Genomic DNA, 15,674 nt, shown 5'->3' with positions numbered 1-15,674 from the left:
TTTTCTCTAAGAACCTGTTGACCATGACAAAGGCTGTTTTCATACAAAACCTACAGGGAACACTGCCATACAAACAGATACACACTGAGGAGCTTTGCTATAGTAACATGTTTACAAAAAAACCTTAAAAAAGTAAAATAAAGATGCACCCTGACCTTGCTCAGCAGCCTTCAGCTTTGTCTGCTCTATCCGCTGTAGTTCCCTCTGGCGAGCCTCCTGAAGCTGCTTCTCCTCCTTTTCCGCATCATACTTTATGCCTGAAAGAAATAGCACCAGAAAAAATGTGCATCTTTCTGTATTATTATATTTGATAAATACTTTTACTTTAATAGAATTAAATTATTTTAATGTATTTTTGAATCTTTAAAACATATTAACACAAGCAGCTTACTCAGCTTATCAAAGATGTTCAACAATATTCAGCTACTGTGTGTCTACTAAATGTGGTTTTTCATTCATTTTATACACTGTAATGTCTACTGTGAATACTTGGATCAAATTTGTTTTATTTTGATGCACATATGAAATCATCTTACTTGCTGTGGGAACTATAAGCAGGTAGACACCATCCAACGTGGCCTCCACGGATTGTGTGTATAGGTTCTTCCATGGTATCTTCAGTTGGAGACGCCCTAATCACAAAAACACACAAGTAAGAAAAGGTTCTTCTGTACAAAGGTACTAAACTAAACAATTATGGTCAGTAAGAGCCAGAGTAAGAGTAAGTCGTACCTATATGACCAGCCTTCACTTTAAAAGGAATATCAAGTTGGCTCTGCAACAAAGCACAATGAATAATAAATAAACACATATCTGTGAATGCCAGGATGTAATAACTAATGCTGTTTACTCACACACTTAACTGCAACTTACCAAGGCATTTTCCTTTATTTCAAGATTATTAAGCACAGCATCACCTAGAGGGCCAGGAAAACGTTGTTACTATGGTAACAGCATTATGGCTTACCATTTGGGTAAAGTGTAGCTCTTATAGAAACTCAATCTAATTAAAGAGGTTTCAGGACTTTTGACTTAATGCAACTCGCACCATAGAGCTCCAATAATTCAAATCGATCGCAACACATTATTCATAGACATACTACTCATGTAAAACAGTCTATGAAAGACAACTCGTTTTTATACATTTGTTGATTAGAGAAGCTGGTATTAAGATAAAGTTTGGTGAAAAAAGTATTTCATGGTTTGACTTAGTTACTAGTTTTAAAAATTGATCCAGGTTCAGCGGCTAAAGCCAATTTTCAAATACTCATATTTGTGTACAGTGCCAAAGATTTCTTGGAACGAGTGGGTACTTAGTATGAAGCACAGTACCAAGTCATAACCTGGTTGTGTAAAAGGGTGTGACCTCGAAATGCACAATTCCCAGACGCTCGCATGCATGCAGTGCTCAAACAGACTTGCGGGAGCAAATAAGATAAAAAAAAAAATTAAAAAAAAAAGATGACTGGAACAGTCGGAAATAACGCTGTGTTTCAATATATCTCGATGTCAACCTTGACTGCACTGTCTCGTTCACGGTGAACAGTTTAAACTGGTTTGGGGACGCATAAAGTGACACTAACAGCTTCCTCAGCTGTTAGTGTCATACGCCTGGTGGCTAGCGTACGTTAGCATTTCGCTAGCTAGCTTAGAGAGCGAGCTAACCAAGTAAAATGACAAACACAAGTTCAGTTACCTCCCCATATGCCGAGCTTTAGCTGCGAGCTGTCAAGGTTGACAACGTAGTCCCCTAAAAATCGGTTGAGGACATCTACAACCACGCTTTCGAAGACCATTGTGGCGTTTCTCTCATCTGCCTATCACCATGTTTACATCCCGATGAGGACTCGTTCAGGTTCAGCGTCAGATTAGGACGTCTTCCGGGGGTGGGCGGTGCTTGACGTCACCTGTAACAGCTACTTCAGGAAACGGTACTAAGAAATGTCAAAGCCGTTATTGAATGGGATAATAATAAACTACACCCATACTTGGGAAATTGGCTATGAGTAGCGTAGTCACTGCCCTGAGCTGCACAGCACAGTTGCCTTACACCTAGAAGGTCCTGGAGTCTGAATCCAACCCTTGCTGGGGCCTTTCCATGGGATGCTTAGGGGTTTTTTCCAGGTATTTAGGCTTCCTTACACAATTCAAAGACATACACGGGATGAGGTTAATGCGTGTGCCTGAAATGTTTCTAATTGTAAATGTGAGTGTAAATGGTTGTCTGTCTGTGTCAGCCTTGCCACAAAGTAGCAACCTGTGTAGGGTTTACCACTTGCAACCCTGATTTGGATAAGCGCAAGACAGTGGATGAATGGAAGTGGCGGAAGGATGGATTACATCACACCCATTACATCTTCTTGCCTACGTTCTGCTACACAGACAGACTCCTCTACAAGAACAAACCACCTAGCTCTGAAATAAACCTGTTAACCTGACCTAGGCACATCAGAGGATCATCCCAGCACACCAGAATAATTACATATAATGCCATTATTTTGATAATTGATAAGTTTAAATGTGTCCAAACTCCTCTGTGCTTATACAACTATAATACCATTACCTTAGTTGTGTAGTCATGATAGTAGTGTGTTTAAAAGCATTAAAATCCACTGAGACATATATGCTAGATTTTAAGAAAGAGTGTCAGTGTGATATTTTGAAACGCTATGTCGTAAGCCTGAAATTCCCTGGCTTCCTCAAAATGGTTCACTTATCTCACAGTCTCGCTGACTCCAACATGCAACAAAGTCTAATGCTGTTTCATGTTGATGTTGTTGAGCTTTTGGATAAAACTGATATCACTCCAATAACGTTTAGTTGCTATTATATGAGCTCAGGCAACTGCTGCTTCAGTCTTTATGGCTGTTTTTGAAATTAAGGATCATGAGTTTTACAGTATTAACTTGTATTGGGTAATTTCAATAGATATTAAAAAACAACCTTTATTTGTCACATACACAATCATACAGAGTACAACATGTAGTGAAATGCTTGTGTCCGCGCTGCAGACAGGCTGCAGACAGGCTGCAGACGTGCCACTCCAGGGCTTGGTTTTAGCATGGGGGATCTAGCCATACTACTCATGTTACTGGATACCAGAACTTGTGACTCCCACTGCAAAGGTGTGTAGTCTTACCACTACACTATCCGGCTCCCACACATATTGTTATGGTTTTGAGTGGTTCTGGACTTTATGATGTACTCTTGAGTATCAGAGGTGTATTTTATTCGGGTTCTATATGTAAATCTTTGTTTGCGGTATTTCCTAGTGCTTCTGAGTTCTATTGTCTACGTTTCTTAGTTTTTAGTCTTTCTTTAGATTCTGCGAGCCCACTAGATTCTGTGATCCATATACGTTTCCCCAGTCGTGTCCTCGTATCTGTCAACTCTGTCTGTGCTCTGTCTCTGGGGTTGTCTGGTCTCCCCATTTAGTTGTGTCAAGTTATTCTTGTCTCCCCTGGTCAGTCATGTCTCTGTGTCTGTTTAGCCTTTTGTCTGTATCAAGCTCACATGTCCGTGTCTCTTCCTCAGCGTTATGTTTCCTGTTCTCCTGTTCTGTTTTGAATGTCCCTCATCTTGTGTGCATTATGTTGAGTTTTGCTTCTGTCTCAGTCCGTTTCTGTTTGGCTCTGTTCCCCATGTGTCTCCGCTGTGTCTCGTTACCTCATTATTTAATATCTACATTTTCCTCATTTTTTGTCATATTGTCACCATACTTTCCCATCTTGCTGTGTGCTCTCTTGTTATGTGTTTCCTTGTAGCCAGACTTTCCTAGTTCCTTAAGTTTTATATTTTGTATCATTCACGCTCGTAAGATTATAGAAGTAAATCTGACTTTTTAAGTTAAGTTTCCACGTTTCTAAGTTGTTTTTTTAAGGTCAAGAGTCATATTTTTTTGGCCTTACGAATGTGAAATTGTAATAAATGAATAAAAGAAATAACTTTTGGAATCAAATTTAACCACTTAACTGATTTATTCAGGTAATTTAATTGTGTCAGCAGAAGAAACATTAGTATGAGGAAGACTGGGACTGAGACTGTTTTATGTGGTCTGATTTGTATCCTCTAAGATTTCTAACTGCTGAGTTCAAAGTTCTGGGCACAAGTCATATTTACAAACCTCTACAGTTCAGACTTCATCACTCAGTACAGTGTTTAATATAAATGGCATAACAGGGCCGTACAATAGAGTAGCATGACAGCGATAAACAGAAGAGAGCATATTTGGATATGGTTCAGCAGAGAAACAGAAGAGCTGACAGTTTTATGTTGAACATTACAAAACAGCTGCCTAGTTGTATATCTTAAACAGCAACATTAACATTCAGTGCAGGCACATATCGTGACCATCTGATGAAAGTATGTGTGCTCTAAACTTAAAACTCTGCTGAGAGAAATATCTGCTTCTTTAACAGCTAAATGCCTTACTATGCTCAAGAGCTCATTGCTAACTAACATATTTGCTCACTGGTTGCCTCCCTTTTCAACATTTTCCTTTTTACACATTTTAATAGTTGTTTTTTTTTGGTTTTTTTTGCCTGTCCCATTTGGATCTTTAGCCATCAGAATTGTTGTCTGAAGGCCAAGAAAGATGCCAAGTGGATTTACTTTACCAAGTGGATCATCATGGCCTTGCCATATTGGTCCATTTGAATGACCTTTATTATAATTATGTATTTATTTTATTTTTGTTTTTTAAAGACGGGACAGACATGACTGGGGGATAGGACAGGGAGAAAGAATGAAAGAAAGAGAGGGAGAGAAAGAAAAATAGATGTGAGAAGAGATGGTGAGAAAGGGGGAAGAAAAAAAACAAAAACAAACAAAACACCTGGATCACCTGTATGGAGATAAAAAACCAGAAGAGAAAACAAACAACAAAGAGTAACATAATAAAAACAACACCATCACAATAAACTAGCTAACAGTAGATAACAGTAGATACTAAATATTACATGTTATTGTTATTGGGGGTTTTTTTGTTTTTGTTTTTGTTTTTTAATTTCACCTGTTGAGAATGAAAAAAGAAAACAAGCAGAAGAAAACAAGAGCAATAGAATAAACAACATCATGATGATCTATGGGAATATAACAGTAAATACTAAATATTAAACATTATTGTGCTGCACGTTGGATCGACAGCGCACAGTGTGCTTTGAGGCAGGAGCCAAAAAGGGTGTCGTTTGTGTGTGTGAGCACCCGTGTGTACACCTGTGAGCATGAACGCGCTTGTTTTTAAAAGGTTCCTTCATGTAATGATCTGCTAGAAGGTGTGGGGAGCCACAGCCCCGTCCACCAGGGCATGAAGCAGGTATGGAGGAGATCAACATTTTAATAGTTTTAGGACATCATAATTTTATCACATGTAATATACAACACATGCAGTTTTCATGCTGGCTAAGTGATGCAAAAAACTATTTTTCTGCCTGTTTATTTAAAATAAGCAGCTGGGACAGAGGTTTGGTTATCACTCCCATCACTTTCCCCCTTCTCAGAGTTCCAGCTGCAGCTTTATGCACTACTTTCAACCTAAGCTGCATTTCCATTAGATCTTTCTGACTCAGCTCTGTGAAGTAGAAATCTTCATTGAAAACTGGGCTCCGGCAGTTCCGGATGGTGGCACTCTCCTGCTGTTGCAGCTTCCCGGGAGTCAGACACAGACTCACTGCACAGTTCAGTGTCTGTCGGTCAGTATCACTCCACAGGTCTTCCACAGACACCACACGCACTCGGACTGTGGATAAGGATGACGACGTCCTGCCGGAGAATTTGGTGTGCTCAGCGGAAAGGCGCACTCTGCCATGGCCCTGCAATGGGAGGACATGCACCCGCTGAAGTCTTTCCTGGCACTGCAGAGCATCCATCGGGAGGAGGGCTGGTGGAGTTAGGTTGGCTGAGTTTTCCTCCAAGCTTAATGGGCTGCTGAGTGAGGCTGTTAAATCCCCTCTCTTCCACTTCCTCCTGCCCGCCTTACTGTCAATTAATGAAGGGCAAGATACTGTACCTTTAAGGCGGCCACTGCTTGATGAGACATAAAGGGAGGATTTGACACAATAAGGTGAACTGAGGGGAGAAGAGTCACTGGAAGAAGGTGTCTCGCTTTCTGTCTCAGACATACTCTTGCATAAAAATACCGGAAGAAATCCAGATAAAGTTTTCTTGGGAAGATTCATCTCTTTTGCCAGCCTTGGTGCTGCATTAGGCATATTTCTATCAAGCAGGTAAACAGGGCGTTTTGAGTGGAACAAAGACTCTTTCCTCCGAGTGTTGGGGCTCTCATAAATTCCACCCAGGCCGTAGCTCTCTGCAGAGAATGGCAAAGGCTTCTTTGTAGCTTTCCAAGCCACTGATGTGTCACCATTTTTTGTCTTCACATCCTTTGTCTTTACATGAGGCGTGTCTGAAATCTGCCTACTCTTAGGAATCTGGTTCTGACCGAATACAAACAGTGGCTTTTCCTCAGCTTCTAGCAATGGGCTTTGCCTGCAAAGCCGTGGAGGCAGACAGAACTCTGGGATCATGTCTGGGGTTAGGACATTGTTGTGCAGATTCCTTGAGAGGCTAGCCTTTGAAGGGAAAAATGTATCCTCCTCATTCTTTCCAATGTAATGACTCAACTCCTGAGGAAGGCTCTCCATGCTCTCCCTGATCTTCTCAAGAACCCACATGGCTGTTTAATGTTGATTTAAGGATTTGAATGTAGTTCCCTTTCCCCACCTTTGGTGACAAGAGTAAAGTATTATTTAATCAAATATAGAAATCTTGGAACAGAATAGCACACTTTTCAGAAATAAAACAGTTTTGCCAAATGGTGAAATGATTTTTTTCTTCTTACCTTTGGGGTTGTGATGTGTCTTTCTCCAGAGAGAGACCTGCCTGTGTGTGTGACACATGTGTCAGTGAGGTTTTAAAGGTAAGGGTGAGGCTCTGTCTGACTGATCTGACGCCTCCGCCTGGATTAAGCAACATTTCCTAAGCAGACATACACAAGAGTACACGTAACAAACACAGAGTGATGAGTGTTTCTGGGTGGGTTGCAAATCAGAACGATGTGTTTAGTTGTGCTGGAATGGTGTGATGTCAGCTTTGCATCGAGTTGAGACAAATTACATCATTACTCTAATGTCCATGTTTTAAACAATAAAAGAAGAATGGTTACAGTCAACAAAGACACACCCTGCTCTAAACTACACATGAACCTACAAACAAACATGTAAAGTGCAAATTTAAAATATACAGAAAATGCTCCTTCCCTGTCTTTGTGGTTTTAAATCGATCCAGATTTGCTACAAATTTTAATGGATTCTTAATTTGCTCGTGCTCCACTTGTCCACTTGTGGATTAAGTTTCGTAAAGGTCAGCTTGGAAGTCTTTTTGTGATTTTCCAAAAAAAAAAAAAATCCAAACCTGCTGAGACCACGCCTCTGCCTCAAATGGATGACATTAAATACATCCAATAACTGCATTTACATGTAAGACATCTTGAGCACTCGGAATATTTATTAAAAGATGTCCCAAAACATAATGTATCAGTAGTAAAGTGCTGAAGAGAATGATGTTCATGTGATTAAAACACATGATTGATCACTGAAACATGCTATTTTGATCATAATGACGTAAGCATAATCGACTTTTCACAGAGAGCTGACCTCTTGTTCAAAGCAGTTCAAAGACAGGAGCCACCACCTCAAAGGTCCTCTGACCTTTAAACAGCTGGTAATGCAGACACACAACTGACCTAAAGTCTAAACAGGCTTCAGTCTCTATGTGTTGTCATGAAGGTGAAACTTAACTATTTAAATATGGATGATGACACCATTGTGTTCCGATCTTAATTTTAATGCTACATGCCAAATCAGCTCAAGATGAATTCATTCCTCATTTGATTCTATTCAGACATTTCCAGGATTTAAATGACCTGCTTCCTACATTTTTAGTATCACATTCTTACACAATAAAACCAAAAACCAGATTTCCATTGACTAACACACTTTGTCTTGTCCATGTGCTTTTGTCACTTTCTGCCCGATGGTTAACATCAAGATTGTAATTTAATTTTTCTCCCGTTCCAGATAACAAGCACCAGATTTCCATTACCAAGCATTAATCTAGATTATATTGTTTCCTGGCTCGTAATTCTGCCTGGAGACAAGACAGTAACACGAGTCATGAGGAACGTGGTGAGTTTCAACTCTAAAATAGCACATTGGAGATCTAAATTTGAACAATCAGCAGCATTCTCCATAAAGTCTACTCATCTATGGGACAAACCTCCAACTAAACTCAGATTAATTACAGGTATTAAATCTTTCACAGTAAAAGCAACTAAGAGCTCAATTATGCAAATTTCATAATTGTGCATACATCCTTTTTTTCTTTTCTTTTTTTTTGTTGTTGCATTTTTTCACCTTTTAGGCCATGACTGTCTGTTTAGCACCCACTAAAATGTATTATTATTATTATTATTTTAATCTATAACCTTTGTTGTTTGTTTGTTTGTTTTCCAGTCCACCTTTTGTACTTTTTTAATGTGTATTTTTCTTTTTAATGTGCCCCATAAATAAATTTAAGTTTGAAAATTTTAGGAGCCATATCTTAATTAATTTTCCCTTAATATTATATTTCTTTATCTTTTTCCTAGTTAATGTGCACTTATTGTAGTTTTCTATCTGTAGGGTTTTGTGATTTTATACAATTGAAAAAAAAATTGTATTGTGAATGTAAGACCTGGAAATTAGCTACAGCTTTAAGTAGCAATTCACTTTCATGTCACCACTGGAACTTTGTTAAACTACATCGATCCTATTTAATAAAAAATAATAATAATTAAAAATATATATGAACATACAGGCTTTTGTGCAGTTAATTATCTGACCACAAGAGGGCATACATGGATTAAATATATTTTTTGTACCTCAAACCTCTCTTTGGTAAATGCATGACTTATAGTTAATATTTTTGTATAGCCTCATTATTATTATAACATCTATAAAACAACTGGAAAACTAAATGGTAGTCAGATTTGTCCATATAGACAAGCACATACGCAAAACATAGATACACCTTAATTACTTAATTAAAATGATTGTATATTATTGTTCTGGGTAAAGATTACAGTAACAAACATTGTCCGACCCTGTGTGCCTGCCTCTATAAACAGAGCCTGTGACAAAGATGTTCAAAATAAAGATTCAGTTCAATTCAATATCAAGATGATGAATACAGTGAGTCTGGGGTCTCCACGTCACCCAGGGGTCAGGAGGCTTTTTGTGGTAGTGAAGATCAACTTTATTACAGCAATAAAAACCCAGACTGCTCTCTGTAATGGAGAGTTAAATGATTAGGAGTCAGAGGAGGACCTTGCCTTTAACTGCTGCCACAGCTCCAATTAACGTTAACGAGAGAACGGCACATTGTTGCCAAATGCACCATCGCTGTTGAGTGCATTAGTGTAAAAACCTTTTTTGTTCTGGAGCCTAACATTTTTAAAATGATAATTCAATCATTTATATTTTGTAGGCTTCATTTTGTTAATTCAGTGTGTGGAATATTATGTTAACTAATCAACCATAATGCTTTAAAGGTCTTATCCTACATGCACCTTTCATTTTTGTGATTTGCAGACTTTAATGGTCTCAGCCACCACGATGTCTCTTGTTTGTCCATCCATGCTTAAGTGTGTTACCAGACTTTCAAATAAAGAAAAAAATGTAACAAATAAATATCAGCTAAGTGAATTACTCTTTTATTCAACAACCTCTCATTAAAGTTATTTGCAATCACTTTAAAATTCACTTTATGCTACACAAGAAAGCTACACTTTAATGTTGTCTAAAAGCATTCCACATATAGTTCAATACATCATGAAAAAAAAAACAGTTTTATTCCTTTTATTATAGCTACAGAATAGCTAAGTGACTAGTGGCTGTTGGTTGATAATGACTGCTGTAGGGACAAACCAGCAGGTTCTTATCATCTGTTTTACAAACCAGCCTAAAAATGGATAAAAAGAAAAGAGCCAATTTATTAAAAATCATTCTGTGTTCTTGCGCATCATCATCATTATTGTTATTATTGATGCAGTGTATTTCTTCCCCTTCTGGAGGCTGTAACTTAACCCTGCTAACCACCTGCCCAGGGCTAAAAGTGACCTTTGTTGCCTTCCTTCTTCACAAGAAAGGAGCAATAGAAACTTCGACTGTGTTTCATGGAAGCTGATTCTTTGGAACATGCTCAGTAAGAAAAATGGTTATAGTCTTGCTGATTCAGTTCAGTTGCTCAATGCGGCAGAAAAGACTTCTGGTGCCTGGTGATCAAAGATCAATCAGACATGTTTGTTCTACCAGTTCTTCAAAGCAAGTCTTTTTCCATTTTTTTTAAAGAATAAATCAATTTAATGTCTTTGCAGCTGAACTGAGTTGTAATGATTCAGTAATTTTGCCTTATATTGTAAAGCTGTGTACCTAACAATGAATAACATGTGTTACAAAGAGGAGAACTTTCCAATATGAAGTGAAACAAAGAAAGTTTTTTTTCAATTACACTTTTGTAATTAAATGGATGTATTAATCGATACATATACAAAATACAAAAATAAATTGTTTGGGGACATACAGAAAAGACATATGACATTAGTCACAACACAAAAAAGGCAAAATCTGTAATATTTGTATCATATTTTATTTCTTTAAATTTTAAAGGAACTCATCAAATTACATCTTTGCTTATTCTTCCACCAATAAACTAATAATCGAGTCCTGGCAGTTTTATTAATTCAAACCTTTGTTATAGGGTTTTCACTAAAACACTGCCAGTCCTCATGTTTTGACATTGTGTAATGAGATTGAAAATTTCAAGCACAAACTCAGCAGGGAGAGAGCTGATGACACACTTGTTCATTTCCATTTCACTTTAATCTCTATTACTGACGATTCAAATGGGCCCATACGAGCACTCATTTTCTTACAAAGCACTTAACCTCTGACAAACTGCTGAAGTTTTTTTGGCCACAGAACTTCTTTGTCCAAACTCTTTAGAGAAAGTGAAGAAGCGGGGAAGTCAGAGAGGAGAAACAATGGGAAGCAGGCCAGAGAAGGTGAACCACTGACCTATTTTGAATTGATAATTAAGGGTAATAATGGCTAATAAGCTGTAATAATTTGGGCCAATAAAGAAAGTTGGCAGATTGATGATGATGATATGAGCTGCATCAGATGACCTTGCTCTGACGACAAAGCAGAGACAATACACTTCAACCACGGCGGTGGATTAAATTTGACCCTGGATCAGTGAATCATCGGGTAATTATTAAGGAGAAAGAGGAGTGGTGGGTTGTAGAGGCTGAATGATGGAGATATGGCTGGGGGATGACGTAGAAACTGTTTTTGATAAAAGAAAAAAACCCAAAGATACTCTTTGGGTACATCACACCCAACATAATAGGGTGACAAAGAAGAATGATGGAGGACTCTGGTGCAGAGTAGTGACGATGGAGAGGGAATGCAATACATTACAGAGAAAGGACAAGAGTTATAGTAATGTGCAGCGGTCCGGAGTGACCTGTCGTTAGGACTTTTCCCCTGACAGCTTCTCTCTGTCTCCAGGCCTGATGCCAGTATGCTAATTCCCCTCAGATGGTCTTTTCATTGGTTCACGCTGACTCCTGTCGACACGTGCCAGATGACTGTCCCCTTGTCCCCCTATTAAACACCACAGCAATGAATATGGCAAGCCGATCGTTTGATTAAGATAAGAGCAGAAAAAATCCGTATGCCAGCTGCCTGATTGCAGTGAATCACATACACTGTTATACTGAGTTATCACACGGACCACAACTATACAGTACAGTCAATGTAGTAAACTTAACAAAAAAACTACTTCAGAGAACAGATCGTTTGCTCATTCTTTTAAAGTAATACATAAAAAGCTTAATAGTAAATTATATAATCTTGTTGTCATACAAGAGAAAGTGACATTAAAAAATAAAATAAAATAAAATTTCTTAAATAGAAAATTATAAAGATTTAATTATGGTTTTATTCATGGCCCCTATTGATTCACTCACAGTTTACTCACAGTTAATTACAAGAATTATGAATCAATCAATTAAGACTGAATCAAATTAAGCATCATCAATTACACCTGACATAATTTCTCGTGCTTTAAGAAGAGCTCTCTGGGTTGTTAGATGCTGACAGATCAGATCTACTTTTTTATGAATCCAAATTTTATATTTGTTAATGCAAAAGACAAGTTTAGCAGCTTCAATGTAATTATGAAATTAATAACTTCATTTAGTCACTCATAATGAACTCCTTTGCAATTTACTTTACTTCAGTATATTTAATTTGAATATATTTTAATAAACGGTATGATGTGTTTACAAATGTATTACTCTGTGTGGAAATCTCATTTTTCTTATCACTGGTATGTTTCCCAGTGTCTATATGCTGATGAACATGTCTCACCCTTCAGCAGTTGGAATATGCTCCAGCCTCCCTCCCGACCCTGAATTGGATAAGCTGGTATGACGACCAGTTTAACCTTGGTGATCATGATATTTGATAATCTTCTCTCCTGTGACAAAGCCTATGTGTTCACTCTCACAACATAAATCAGAAATCAGTTTCGGGGAGGAAATAAGAGATACGATGAGATGCCACACAATGAGTTTGTTTCAGGTGAAAGTCTTTTCCTTCTCTTTTGTAACAGTATTTAATCTTTTCTGTAATGGAAGTGTTAAAACTTCACTTTGTAGTCTTTCTTGTGAAGATTGCAAGTGTGTGTGTGTGTGTGAGTGCTCTGTGCAGCCAGATTGATCTGTATGCGTATGTTAGTAGTGCAATAAATGCCTCCAAAGACACATACTCCTTGTACATTCCCATTGTTGTACCCCTGTCTTTCAGTGACATATACAGAATATATGTAATCCATATATTTTACCATTACCAATTACCAATTTATTTACAAAGCACTTTAAAAAAAACACAAATTGGACAAAGTGTTATAGAAGGCACAAAACACCACACAACAAATCAGCAACAACAACAGTATTAATAATAAATAGAAAGTAAGAACACACAAACCTCACTTTGAGTTAAAAGCCAAAGAATAAAGATGAGTTTACCAGCATGTCTTAAAAAAGAGGCAATGAGGAGGCCATCCTAACATGGGCAGAGAGATCATTCCACAGTTTGGGAACGATAGCTGGAAAGGCTCGGTTGCCAATGGTTTTCAGTCGGGTTTTAGGGAATGCCAGGAGCAGCTGATTCGTTTTCAGATACAGCTCTCTTCAGATTGCATCAGAAGTCATAATATTACCACTGACAAGTTCAGTGTACATCTCTCATAGCCTTTCTTTCTTTCTTTCTTTCTTTCTTTCTTTCTTTCTTTCTTTCTTTCTTTCTTTCTTTCTTGTTTCCATTTACCATCAGGTAAAAATGTAGTAAGAAAACGTAGCAGGTCCCCCTTTCTGGACTTCTTTGAAAGGCCCATAACTACTGTTACTGAGTAGTCCAAGGAACCCTCCCCTCTTGTTTTTTTCTTTTCTTTTATGAGTGTGTTTGTTGTTTTTTGCTTTTGTTTGTTTTTTTCTGTTTGTTTTTTGGTTTGTTTTTTGGTTTAGTTGGGCAGCAGGCTGCCAATTATTTGTTGTTTTAAGGGTTAGAGTGGGAACAAGATTGAAATTTTGGAATATTCTGAAGCATTTTGTGTTATTGTATACATTGTATTGGAACCTTTGTCTAATAAAAAGACCTTTGAAAGAAAGAAGAAACCGTAGCAGGCTTGAGACAATTTTGTCCCCATCGTTGAAGCCCATTTCTGCAAACTCTGAAACAAATCAATGAATTTTAACATTTAATAATAACATCTTCATGACATTTATGTGATTTCCTCTCTCTGTGATTAAAAATACCTTTTTAACAAGGAGTTTGCTGTAATGTATTTTCATACTTCCATCTATAGTTAGAATGGCTCTGCTGATGTTTTTAATGGTCAGTCAAGCTGTGGATGAACAATGAATCCTTGTATGGCAATTATAGGTTTAAAGAAATTGGAGCAAATTTCTAAATCATCTGATGTTCTGATATATTGAATAAAAGACTGCTGTCTGGAACAAAGAATAATATTTAAGGTTTGCGCGCGTGCCAGTGTGCATGAGTAAGAAATAGCACATCAGATCAGATGAATTAAGCTGCTCATCATGATGGCCTGTCCTCACTGATCATTAAGAAAAATGCATGTAGAATTTGTCACCCTGGCCCCTATCAAGTGCGGGTAATTACCACTAATGCATCATCTTCTATTCAAGATCGCAACGTTATGTTTCAGAGGGTTGACTGTGAACCACCTCTGACCTAAATGTTTTATTCATTCACAGGACTCATTTTATTCTTTTACGCTCACATTTCACACGTCAAACCATTTGTCCCGAGTTAAGAGTTGGCCCATATTAATTCCAGGTATGTTTTTATCAGTGCTAAAATTAATTCATGTAGCGTCGTACTGTGTTGTTCAAATTAAATCAAATTCCAAAAAAATAATAAAAATATACAGGGTACGGATATGGTCTTTGTCGTAAGTGATCAGTGTTTTAAGACATATTTATAAGTTGTTTTCCTTCTTTAATTGCCTTTTATGCCTTTTATTTATGCCTCAGCTTTTGGGAATGGCTGTGTTACACTGGAGCGTGCACCTGTGCTGATTTAAGTGTCTAAAGAGAAAAAAGCTCCAGGTTTCAGCTCTTCCATATGTAGTTTATTTGCAGAAGAGTCGTTAATTACAATTTTTCTATGCTTTTATAATTAGTTTATGTTTTTCCAAATGAAGTAAGTGGATTTGCACACAGCAGACAAATTTCTTTATTGCTCTCGGGAAACAGGAGACTCAGTGGTTATTACATTTTAATTTTGGAGAAAGAGGTAAACCATATTAAATTTTAAAATTTATTTAATGAAATTACTCTGCAGTTTATTGACATTAAGCATCAGGTTCAAATTTATATCTGCTAAACCATCACAGCAGAGTGGAGAGAAATTTGCAGTGCACTTGCTTCTTTTGAGAAAACTAAGAAAGTCTATCAAAAATATGTTTTTTATTACCATATAAAACAAAAACACACAGCCAAAACAGATTTTTGTTTATAATCTAAATTATAACCGGTATACATAATCAGCTGACATCCAAAGCATTTTGTTTCTCTATTTTACTACCTGCTCTTGACGCTGAAAATCATTTAACATATTCTTTTAAATGCTTTGACACAACCAGCACAGTTCCTACTCTTATAAGACCGAACAGCAAAAATACCACCTATTACCCCTGCACATAAACACATGTGCACATTAGGGGAGCTCATGTGATATTATGATTCCAGAGGCATCCAACTCCGGTGTTGTGAAGACAGAGGATCATGGAGGGTAGTAATGGCTGCATTATTACTCCTCTTATTGTGTCTTAATTAGTGGCATTTAATTATGCACTAATGCAGTGAGGACTATTAAAGACATTGAGGCCTGCTGATCAGGGAATTAAAGCAACACACATACACACACACACCCCCACACACACACACACACACACACATACACACACACACCTACAGGCACAGGCACACTTTTCACACAGACAGTTTGGGTGTGCTGTAGAAATCTCAGTTCCCTTTAACTAGA

The 15,674-nt window shown here is 37.6% G+C and overlaps 2 protein-coding genes across 4 annotated transcripts in view; both read right to left on the bottom strand.

Annotated features, from left to right (window-relative positions):
• Nucleotides 1–1,888, bottom strand: part of vps13a (vacuolar protein sorting 13 homolog A) — a 42,148-nt gene extending 40,260 nt beyond the window's left edge. For 2 of the 3 annotated variants that reach the window (XM_087849170.1, XM_087849171.1), the window contains exons 1-5: nt 1,697–1,887; nt 874–917; nt 733–775; nt 537–632; nt 156–257 (exon numbers count right to left, since the gene is read on the bottom strand). In XM_087849170.1, coding sequence (XP_087705296.1) covers nt 156–257; nt 537–632; nt 733–775; nt 874–917; nt 1,697–1,796 — 385 coding nt within the window. In that variant the 5' untranslated portion in view covers nt 1,797–1,887. Of the gene's footprint in view, nt 1–155; nt 258–536; nt 633–732; nt 776–873; nt 918–1,696 lie in introns of all 3 variants that reach the window. The other variant, XM_087849172.1, reaches the window with a different exon arrangement.
• Nucleotides 1,889–5,417: 3,529 nt separating this feature from the next.
• LOC118454099 (C2 calcium-dependent domain-containing protein 4C) lies at nt 5,418–6,671 on the bottom strand. The gene has a single exon (XM_035907374.2). It carries the CDS (start codon nt 6,669–6,671, stop codon nt 5,418–5,420), a length of 1,254 nt encoding a protein of 417 aa, XP_035763267.2.
• Between the last annotated feature and the right edge of the window lie 9,003 nt (nt 6,672–15,674).

The sequence above is a fragment of the Neolamprologus brichardi genome, chromosome 12 (genome assembly GCF_056152115.1).
Source record: "Neolamprologus brichardi isolate AB-2024 chromosome 12, ASM5615211v1, whole genome shotgun sequence".
Lineage (NCBI taxonomy): Eukaryota > Metazoa > Chordata > Actinopteri > Cichliformes > Cichlidae > Neolamprologus > Neolamprologus brichardi.
This window is presented reverse-complemented; position numbering and strand designations above follow the sequence as displayed.